This window comes from Chiloscyllium plagiosum, unplaced genomic scaffold (assembly GCF_037043375.1).
Source record: "Chiloscyllium plagiosum isolate Xiang-an unplaced genomic scaffold, Cpla_swu_hap1 HiC_scaffold_41, whole genome shotgun sequence".
NCBI lineage: Eukaryota > Metazoa > Chordata > Chondrichthyes > Orectolobiformes > Hemiscylliidae > Chiloscyllium > Chiloscyllium plagiosum.
Window position 1 is genome coordinate 5509781 of NW_028270179.1, and position 12127 is coordinate 5521907.

The following is a 12127-nucleotide window of genomic DNA, read 5'->3' on the forward strand; positions in this document are numbered from 1 at the left end:
ACAACATAATCGTAATTGTTAGAGCACCTCAACAGGCTTGGTGCAATCTATTGGAAGCAAGTAGCGTCCGTGTTTCGAGTCGTTCATTAGGACCGTTCTGGTGAAGGGGACCTGAAAAGCAAACTTGAAGTTTGCTTTCTTCCCACAGTTGCTGCCACACCTGAGTTTTTCCAGCAATTTCTGTTTTGTTCCAGCATCTGCAGGTCTTTGTTTTCTTTTATAATCTCACTGAAACTGACCATTAGAGGAGAATGTATGAGGTGTGTGGTTCGCCATCAACTTGGCCATCTGCAAAGATTTATCACGGAATTTATGGGAAAATTTTATTCTGATTGCACTCGGACGGACTATGCACAATTGTAATTAATATGCAGCAGGCAGACAGAATAAAACATGAAATAAAACAGAGTTGTACCATCACGAATATAGATGTAGCTTTAAATTTCATTTAGGAAATTGAAAAATGATAGTAAATGGATATTTCACGCCATTCTTTAACTCATCCCTGAACTTTCTCTGAGTTAGTATGTAAATGCACGTGTTGGTGCATGAACTCAAGAGCCGGAGCATGAATCCAATCTGTTGAGCAACATACACGGGATCACTAAGATTTTTGTTTGTATAATTAAAGTTTCGAACTGACCAGTTTAACGAATGTACAACATATGTGATCCACAACAGCATGAAATTGGAGGACAAAGCGAAGAGTAAAATTATGGATTTCCTTCGATTCTTCATTTCAGGGTCAAGGTCGTTTTCCTTTTTCTCATGACCACGGAGGCCCTTCCGGAGTCGATTGGCCTTCAAAATGTTTCTGACAGTCAGAGCGTTAAAGACCAAAATGCACAGTATTGGAATCAGAGGCGTTAGGAGACTGTCAATCCATTCATACACTGTCCAAAACGTTGAAGTGAAATAGTCAGGTGTCTGCTTGCAAAACCAAGGCACATTGCTAATGATTATTGAAGGAACAAAAACAAAGTACCACGTAATGGACCTGAAACAACTAACAATGCTCACAGTTACAATCACCACGTTTGCTGTTTTCTTGGTGCAGTATTTTGGTTTCAGCTTGTGGCAACAGATGGCCACAAAGCGATCAAAAGTAAAAGCAACTGTGAACCAAACAGAACAATCGAGGGCTGCAAGAGACAAGACGACTCTAAGCGAGCACACAGGAGTAATGAACAGGAATGTTATTGGGAAGTGAATGTTGTTGATTCGGTTCAATAAAACATTAAAAATGACGAGCAGTAGATCCGCTGTTGACATTGCCACTAGGTACTGAGTGATACATTTCGAGAGTCCACACTTCCCTCGTTTCAAAACGACAATTGCTATTAAGTTAACTGCAGAAAATGGAATTAAAGATTAGCAGATTAGTGGCAGAATGTATTGTCCCAATGCTCGTTCCATCGCGAAAGCAGTTTTTTAAAAAAATATTTTCAAGTGCACAACATCCAGAACAACACAATCTTTCATATAATATTTGCAGACAACAGATTCAAGGTATCAGAATCTGGATGGGTTATGACAGACGGAAATAAACCGAACAATTCGAGTGCAAAGAATGCATATGCAATGAACTGGAACATTTTACATGTTAGATATAATCACACCATTATTCCCTGAACCAGGTTTATCATTTCTATTCTTAATTATACTTAATTAAACAAAGGTTTTAATGCGTGCAGTGCGCACAGACTCTACCATGATAATTGAAAGCTTGACATCACAAGAACACTGATTGGAAGTTTCTGAAGGATTGGATAGGGTGCCGTCATCGCTGTCAGACACCTTCCCTAACTAATATACTTCAGTTAGGAAGAATCAGCTTTACGTTTCGATTATCTTTCATTCGCATTGAAAGCTATACATTAACAGATTTTGCATCATTGCTCTTTTGGTATGTAAAATCTCCTGCTGGCACAGCAGAACTCCGATAATATTATTTCAGTGCTATTGGACAAGGCAAATGTTTAGCATTGAAACAATATGAAGGGTGTTTTACTGTACCGGCAGGAGATTTTAGATACCAAAAATGCAATGCTGCACAACATAATCAGACAATGGCGGACAATCTTAAAGCGAATTGAGTATTGGCTGTGACTGAAAAGCATTTATCTTTGAAAGTATCCACTGATCGATAATAAATAGCGTCCATTCTGCTACATCCCTGCCATAAATTGATCCAAAGTTAAAAATCACACACCAGGTTATAGTCCAACAGGTTTAATTTGAAGCACGCTAGCTAGTGTGCTTCCAATTAAATCTGTTGGACTGTAACCTGATGTTGTGTGATTTTTAACTTTGTACACCCCAGTCCAACACCGGCATCTCCAAATCATAAATTGATCCGACAGTTCCTTCCGAGCCCTTTCGTTTCCCTTCTTGTTTAAATTTCTGCAGAATTCTTTGCGGCTGTTGCCGTCAGGGAACGATCAAAGGTGTGGATAGGGTGTATTCATAAAGCTAATTCAATGTTCATGTATAATCGAGACGTTCATGCTTGACTTATTTTACAGCATTAGATGATGGCGAAAAAGCAATTTTCAAAATAGAATTTGATTTTCAGATACCTCGGTTTTGTAAAGTGGGACGCATGTTCCTTTTCTGCAGACCACATGTTCATCAATTCTGAGCTATATTTCAAATTAAAGTAATGATGTAATTGCAGAGCTATAGACGGCAGTGTTCCACAAAGCTGTTCAAAAATCTATTTTATTGTATTGCGAATGTTTTAATGCAGCAAACAAATGCACAAAATTCGAAGCTCTAATTTCCCACAAATCGAAATGTAATCCTGTCCTATAACATTCATTCAGAAACACAAATGAATATTGAACATAGAACACAGAACAAGACAGCGCAGAACAGGCCCTTCAGCCCTCGATGTTGCGCTGACCTTTGAACTAATCTAAGCCCACCTACCTACACTATGCAATTATCATCCATTTCGTTATCCAAGGACAGTTTTAAAGCCCCTACTGCGGCTGAGTTAACTACATTGGCAGACATGGAATTCCAGTCCCTTACTCCTCTTGGAGTATAGAACCTGCCACTGACACCTGTCTACAATGCATCAACCCTCAATTTACAGCTATGCTCCCTCGTAAAAGCCGATGTCATCATCCAAGGAAAAAATACTCTCACTGTTCACCCTATGTAATCCTCTGATCAACTTGTATGTCTCTATTGAATCTCTCTTAGCCTGCTTCTCGACAATGAGAACAGACCCAATTCCCTCAGCCTTTCTACATAAGACCTTCCCGCCAGACCAGGCAACATCCTGGTAAATCTCCTCTGCACCTTTCCCAATGCTTCCACATTCTCCCTGTAACGGGGAGACCGGAACTGTACACAAAATTCCAGTTGAGGTCGCACTAACGTTTTGTACAGTTGCAGAATGACATCACGACTCTGGAACTTAATACTTCTACCAATAAACCTGACACACCGTGCGCCTTCTCAACAGCACTACCCACCAGGGCTCTAACTGGATCTGTGTACAGGGACACCAGGGTCCCTCAGGACATCCAATAATCTTTCTATTGAACCAGTATTCTGCCTTCCTGTTATTGTCCCCAAAGTGAAACACCGCACATTTATCTGCAATGAACTCCATTTGTCACCTCTCAGCCCAATTCTGCAGTTTATCCAAGTGCCCTTGCAACCTGCAATATTCTGGCACACTATCCATCACTCCATCGACTTTAGTGTCATCTGAAAACTTACGAACCCATCCACTTGCGTTCAAGTTATTTATACAAATGACAAACAGCACTGGTCCGAAAACAAACCTTTCTGGCCCAGAACTAATAACTGTCTCCAGTCTGAATATTTCCCATCAACCACCACTCGTTCCTTTCTTACAGAAAGCCAGTTTTAATCCAAAATATTAACTCACATTCAATCTCAATCCGCCGCATTTTCTCCAAACGCCGTCCATGTGGAACTTTATCAAAGTCTTTACTTAAGTCCATGTACATCACGTCAACTGCCCTACCCTCATCCAATCAAATGGTTACTTGCAAGCTGATTAAAAATCCTATCTCTTATAATGTTTTTCAAACTTTTCCGAAAACAGATGTAAGGTTTACTGATAATAACTTCCTGGGTTATCTCGATTGTCGTTCTTGAACAAGGGGACGATATTTGCAAACCTTCGGTCCTATAGTACTAAACCTGTAGACAATGTCGACTCAAAGATCAAGGCCAAATTTTCCGCCAGCTTCTCCCTAGTTTCCTAGAGAATCATCGATAAATACCATCTTGGACTTATCTACTTGCACACCTTTGAGAATTGATAACACCTCCTCCTTACAAACCTCAATCATTTCTAGTGCAATAGACCGCATCTTAGTCTTCTTCTCTGCGATATACTCTTTTTCATGTGTGAAAACAGATGAGAAATGCTCATTTATCACCTGTCCGCTCTCCACAGTGTCCACACAAAACTTCTCACTTCAGTATTTGACTGGCCCTGTTCCTACCCTGGTCATCCCTTTATTCCTCACATACCTACAGAAAGCTTTCGGGTTCTCCTTTATTCGACCTGGGAAGGACTGCTCATATGCCCTCCGTGATCTTCTTAATAATCTCTTTAAATCCTTTCACGCGAAGTTGTATATCTCCATTGCCTCATCTGAGCCATCTTGTCTCACTGTCATATAATCCTCCCTCGTCTGCTACACAAAAGATGCAATTTCTTTCGTAAACCAAGGTTCCCTTACCTTATCAATTCCTTCCTGTCTGACAGGGACATAGCTATGAAGGGCACGCAATATCTATACCTTATGCCAGCTCCACAATTCGATTGTCCCCGTCCCCTGCACATCGTTACCCCATTCTGTGCCTACTATGTCTTGCCTAATCGCATTGTAATTGTCCTTCCCCCTCTGTAACTCATGCCTTGTGGCCTTACTAATCCATTTTCATCGGTAAACTAAACATAATCGAAGTATCGTCACTCTGTCCAAAGTGCTCACGGACCACTGACTCAAACAACTGGCTTGTTTCATTACCTCGTACCTGACCAAACCTGGCCTCTCGTCTTGTGGGCCCTTTGAAATACTGTGTGAGGAAACATTCCTGCACACATTGGACAATAACTCATCCATCGGACGTACGAGAGTCATAGCATTTCCATGCAATGTTGGGTAATTTAAAATCTCACATCATGACAAACTTTCCGTTTCAATCCTACCCAAAATCACTTTGCCAATCCTCTATTCGTCATCCCTGGAATTTAACACAGGCCAATAAAAAATCTCCCAGCATTGTGCCCGCTCCTCTCCTGTTTCTAAACTCAGACCATAACACCTCCATAGACAAGTCCTCATCAAAAATTCTTTCAGAGCTGAAAATGTGTTGTGGAAAAGCGCAGCAGGTCAGGCAGCATCCAAGGAGCAGTAGAATCGACGTTTCGTGCATGAGCATTCTTCCAGCCACTAAAATTCTTTCAGCCACTGTTGTACTGTCCTTGACTAGCAAAGCCACATGTTCCCCCTTTTTTTTACCAACTTCGCTGATCGACTTGAAATATCTAAATACTTGGACCTGCGACATCCATTCCTGACAGTGCTCTGTCCATGTCCCGAAGAGGCCAAAACATCGACGTCCCAGTTACGAATCTAGTCTGCAAGTTCACTTAACTTATTCCGGATGCTCCTGGTGTTGAATTACACACACTTCAAACCAGCTTGCTGTCTGCCAGCACACTCCTCTGATCGTGGAATCCTGCCCAGGTCCTACCTACTCACAACATCCTATGCACTGGAACTACACACAGGTTCCCATCCCCCGGATGAGCTATTTTAAACCCACCCGAATAGCATAAGCAAATTTCCACCTAGGATATATGTACCCCCCTGTTTCAAGTAAACTGTCCTGTTTGGAGAAGTCCCACCTTCCCCCAGAATGAGAGCCAATTATCCAGTCACCTGAAACCCTCCCTCTTGCTCCATCACTTCAGCCACGTTTTCAGCTGACATCTCTCCCTCTTCCTCACCTCGCCATCAAATGACACGGGGAACAAACCAGAAATAACAGCTCTGTTCATTCTAGCTGTCAGCGTCCACCATAGCTCCCTGAAATCCCATCTTACACCCTATCCCTCTTTCCACCTATGTCGTTGGAACCTATGTAGACCAGTACCTGGGGGCTGGTCACCCTCTCCCTTCAGGACACCAAGACACGTTCTCAGATATCACTGACCCTGGCACTGTTGTATACGAATCACTCAATATTCTATAAACATTTTCCAGGAGACATAGAAAATCTTTCAGTAAATTAAACTTTTAATTTTGCAAAATCAAAGCTGTTGGAGGCAGCAAAATGTCTTCCCTGACGCCCCACAGTTTCTTTGTTCTCCTCCAGTTTAAACTATTTGTTGGTGCCGTGCTTATCCAATAATATTAGCATAGCCAATCACGCTGACTTGCTTTGTCTTTCTCAGGTAATCATCGCCTGCCACACCGGTTCCTTCCATCACACTTAACCTATCACATTAAAACACCATCACCTTTAGCATTAGCTCATGTTCCAGTGATTTATGTCATCAATCACAATGCCCCACAATTATCTCTTACTGAAGCTCTGTAACATAATACTGGGCATACATTGCAACAATAACTAAACTATATAACTGCCATAATAACTTCCAGAGCACCTGGGAGGCAACACAACAACCGTGAGCTTCTTTCATTCCCAACAAACCTTCTATATGACCATCTAACTATTGATTCCAAAATGGCTAACACTCTCTTCCTTTCCCCCCTTTCCTTCTGTGCAACAGGTAAGGACACTGTGCAAGTCACCTGCACCCAAATGCGTACCCCTGGTAACCCGTCCCCTCAACATTATCCAAAAAGGGTACACTTGTTGTTCAGGAGAACGATCTCAAGGGTTCCCTGCACTGATTGTTTTCCCCCCTCTCACAGTTACCCAGTTTTCTTGGTGTCGAGGAGTAACTATTTCCTTGTAACTCTTGGGTGTCACAGACTCTGCCTCCCGAATTATCCGAAGTTCAACCATCTGCTGCTGCAGTTCCCTAAAGTAGTCTTAGTGTAGCAAGAGTGGGGTGCACTTCCTGCAGCTGCATTTGAATGCGTTACTAATTCCGTCCCTCTCCTCAACATCATGCAAGAAAAAAAATCCTCTCCCTGAAATGTCCTTATCAGAAAGTAAAACACCAACAAGCTTACCTGATAAGTTCCTGCTGTTAAAGGCTAGAGGAGGTGGATGGGTGAGAGGTCCGACAAGTGTAGGTTCCCGGGTTTAGAAAATATTTCGCTGAGGATTTAAAAACTCCCCCCTTTCCCAGAAACGTTTGCTCTCCGATATCATATATAAAGATTTAAATTAGTGACGCACCTTTCCCGGCAGGCCCCTGGTCCAAGTACCCGCTTTTCCTGCTGCTGAAAAAAGAAATGGCAGTGGACACCAATGAGAACGTCCATGCCTACCGGCGTCGTTACTGCCACACAGCCTTGAGTATCACTTGAAAGAATACAAGATATTTGAACGATTCATGCAAATTGTATTTGACGCTGCAATGCGTCGTGGCTTTTCAGTGATCCATTTTTCACTCAAGGTTTGCAGACAGACTTAACACAGGAACCTGACTAAAACGTTGAAGCTAGTAATAACTGATTCGCAGTTAAACTATTTTCTGGAAAAGTTAAGATTGTTGAAAAGGTTTTGGATTAAACCCGAATGTTAATTGAAACAACACAATCTTGGCACTCAGAATATGAAGCACTATCAAGCATGGGGATTGTTTTGAGGTGCTGATATCGACTGATGTTACTCGGACACTGAATCCAAATGTCTGTCTCGTAGGAATGACTAAAGTAAAATACGATCCTATGAATATGTCTACTTACTATCAATTTTTTAGTATACTCATGGTTTACACGTCAATAGTAAACAATGAAACAAATTAATGCAAAGGAGACAGTTTCCAAGACATTATACATGCCAAGAAACAAAGTTCATATTACTTTATAGTCGTCCTTCAAATGATTATGCAAAACATTTTAATTGAAAGGAAATTTCTGTTTTTTTTAATTTGGTGAAAAGGATAACATGCGATATTTGAGAATCACAAACATGCAACACTAATTGCAATGAAGACTTAAGCAACAAAAACGTCTGACTGATTAATATTAAATCTATATTGGAAACATTTCAAATGCGATTAAGAAAACTTGCAAAACCGATTTTTTGACGTAATAACAAAAAACGAATGCACATAGTTTTCAATACATGGCAGGCTTCATGGATGAAACACCTGTAAACTTGTTTGTAAGATGCCCCATAGATCCAAAGCCTTACCAGTGATACCAATAGCTGCGAGCACTGGGTAGTAAACTCTTTCTATCTGAAAGATAATTGGAAACTCCATTATCTGTATGAAATATCTGCTTTCATGTGACTCGGTGATTCCAGTTGATGAATTAACAATGTAGATTCAACACAGCCAATATTTATGTAGTTGTGTAACCTCTAGTGATGTAATTATCCTCTTTCCCTAATGAATAATATCTCTATTTCAGAAATTGTGAGGGAAATATGTCTTAAATGTCAAAATCCGGACATAGTTCAATCGAGTTTGAGAAACCTTGCGTCACGTTTTGATTTTTAATAAGGAGAGAGTAAGAGTGGAAGTACAGACATAAATATGAGTAACATTTTAGACATCTCTGCTAATGACTTTGATCAGCCTGTGACTAGACAGTCAACTCCCCATCTCCATGTTTATGACAGAATGCCCCAATCCGACGGTTGAATCTCATACTCTCTGATGTGATGACAATCCCTAAAACCAAAGCATGCCCCCCCACCCCCAACCGATTATGTAAATGTTACTACTGATACAAGTGTTACGACTGCTGCATTTTGTTTTATTTCAGTTGAGTTCTAATGTCCCCAAATTTGAGACTTTGCTGCATAATATGCTTTTGAATCCCGGAAATATTTGGTCGAAACATGTTAAAAATTGAACAAATTCTTTGCATTTATATCTGAAGAAATTTTATGATTTGATCCTCTGTCTTTGCTGACAACTTCCACTAAACCGAACCCCCTCCATCTACTGCAACTGTAAAACTATCTAGTTCATTCCAAAAATTAAGAGTAATTTGAGGTCACCAAAGGAGCTTAGTCTGCATCACTAGGTATATTTGGATCTGAAAGGAAATTTTCTCCCCATACCATGAGAAGTTTTCGACATGATATCAGTAAGCAAGAAATGGGCAGTTTTCTTATTGAAGCAAATTGTCCAAAGTAGCAACAAATCCAAAGAAATTACGGAATATTGCTTTCTGTATTTGTCATTATGAAACTATAAACATTTGAAACTGACCTATGAATATTTATCAAAAGAATCAGTTTTGGATTACATTGTAACAGTGCGAGCTACATCTTGGAGGGTGTGACATTGAAATAACACGAAGACGTCCACATCGATTTCAAACTAATCTATACATCTGAAATTCACTTCATTGAGTGCCTTGAAGTTCCAAATACATATCTTACCACAATTAAATACGTAGGCGTGTATCATTTTAATTTGCTCAGGTTATATATTAATCAATCGATAATCATGAATCACAAATGTGAACTTTCCACTGTCTTATCTCACAACAGCAACTCATATTTGTCTCAGTAAACACATGCTGGCTTTAAAAAACTTGTATCTACATCTATTTGAAAACAATCTTTCATTTCACTTCATTGACAAGTTACCGAAAAAAATGCTTCTGGAAGACCATACTGATCCATTATTTCCAGATGTCCAATGGAGAAATCGAAAACTCGAAGTGCAACGTTAAAATGACTGACACCCTAATCTTCCAGAAATGGTATGAGAACCTGGTTCTTGACAACAGTACAGAATGCTAAAGTTCTGTATTAATTTTAAAATGTTAATTGTTGCATTAGTACGTTTACATTTATACATTATAAAAATACAACTGATGCGTTGTTTAAGTAACTCCAGGATGATACAACGACATGATGATATCATTACCTTGATGATATCTCAACAATTCCAAAAACAGCTACAAGAAATGCATGCAATATTGATATTAAGAGGATTTAGAAGTAAACCTACTGATTTGGGGTCAGCTCTCGGTTTGACGAAGAAATGTTATGTGCGTGAGTTTATGATAGCTGCTGAGTATTGTGGAACCGTCAGTGAGAATCCCAAATTCTGGAAGGGCTTTATGAGGTAGCTGGTGATTAATTTCAATACTATTTGGTCAACTTAGTAAAATTCGATTTTACTCTCAGTTCCAAAACGAGTTTCGTTCTTTTGGACAGCCAAATGTTCCTTTGCTCAGCCATTATATTAGTATCCATGTGGCATTGGCAGAACAGAAGATGAGTAACTGTGTGTAATCGTTTATTGCGAAATTGCCATTTAATTCCATGACCGACGCTATGTTCTATTTGTTTTCAGCGAGTAGACATATTGGATTGAAAGATTGCGTGGCTCATCATCCTTGAGGGGAACACAAAGATTGCGTGGCTCATCATCCTTGAGGGGTACACAAACATCTGCCAGATTTTCTGTATTTAGACTGCATACATGAGTTGTACATTACTGAGCCAAATTGGCAAAGTTAATACCTCTTGCTGTGTGTTAAGATTTCAGTATTATTTGCGTGGATTTGTTCGGATCATAATCACTACAGCAACTACTTAATATTACATAGTTTGAATCCATGTTGATACAAGACTAGCTTGTACAACCTACCCTCATCAGATGGCTTTCTTTTTTCAATTTTCCATTGAATAACCCTCTCTCAAATCCGCTCCAATGCATATTGATTATTACATGAGAGCATATGTACACGATATGTGAACTGTTTTACGCCATCCCTACGAAGATTGCATGTTCATGTGTGATAAATAAGTCACATTGATGCAGGAACAGGCAGTTGATAATGGAACTTCGATTTTGGCAATGGAACAACGGCTGATTATGAGAAATTATATTTGCAAACAACGTCTTTAAAGACTATATAATCGGAATATAGGTTGTAAAAATACAAAAAAAGGAATAGAAACTGGTTATTAAGACTTCCGAACCTGCTACATCATTCAGTAATATTGTGGCTGGTTTAGGAATAATCTCAAATCCGCAACCTGCTCACCTAGAAAAAACAAGATTATACCCCGTCGCTTAAATAGCACCTTGTGCTTTTCCAGTGTCACAATTTTTGAGCGGAATGAATGTATTGTTGATTTTCAAAAGGTTCAAAGAGACTGCTTCAATAATTTGTTTCAAGGAATAATTTACTAAATATTGCGTCCCTCTGAGAAACAGAAAATAATAGTTTCTCATCAAAAATGTCAAATGGCAACCAGTGATGTTAAACAATGATGTTTAACATCAAAAATGTTTAACCAGTGATGTTAAGCCTCTGCATTCTCCCGTTCGGAGAACAGCCTCTCTGTTCTGACATCCATTCTGACAAGGCACCTCAGGATGCATTGTTATTTAAATCTATTGCTGCTTTATTTTTAATCTCAACGACACAAACCGAGACAGTCCCTTCTCGCTTCATTAACTGCACTTACTCGATTTCCGAGTATTCATCGAGGGAATAGTCCCTAAACTGCCTGAGAATCATTTACATCCAGTCTTAAATGGGAGGATCGGGGGACGCGTAAATCTAAAGGTGGTCTCATGAGCAGAACTGGAATGTAATCTTCTGATCTTTGCATTCATTACCCACTTTACATCATTGAGAATATACGTATTTTACTTTAGCTTTTGCAGTTCTGGACCAAATTTGCATGGTTTGGCACGGAGATATAACCACATATGACGTATCTTTATTCCCAATTTTGCTTTCTTTGACAAATCTTTTTTCTTCTATTTCAGGCTGTGCTGTTTCTCAGTCAGTTATTTTCCTTAATTTACTATTCTAGCCTTGTTGTCAAATGACATTTATCAAATCCGGATTTTACTGCAACCGTTTGTTTGGGATTAGTGACAAATTCTCAACTATTTTTAACATTTACATTTATTTCAAGACGTATTTACAGGCGTTTCTGTGATGAAGGTTCACTCTACTCGTCCTTGGGATTATTGCATTTCCTTAAGAGGGAGATT

The 12127-nt window shown here is 39.7% G+C and overlaps 1 protein-coding gene across 1 annotated transcript; it reads right to left on the bottom strand.

Annotated features, from left to right (window-relative positions):
- Nucleotides 1-444: 444 nt before the first annotated feature.
- Nucleotides 445-3989, bottom strand: LOC148138133 (putative G protein-coupled receptor 139). Its single transcript, XM_087981822.1, has 2 exons — nt 3908-3989; nt 445-1349 (listed from the first exon to the last, which is right to left on the bottom strand). The coding sequence occupies exons 1-2, from the start codon at nt 3987-3989 to the stop codon at nt 445-447; spliced, it is 987 nt and encodes a 328-aa protein (XP_087837948.1).
- Between the last annotated feature and the right edge of the window lie 8138 nt (nt 3990-12127).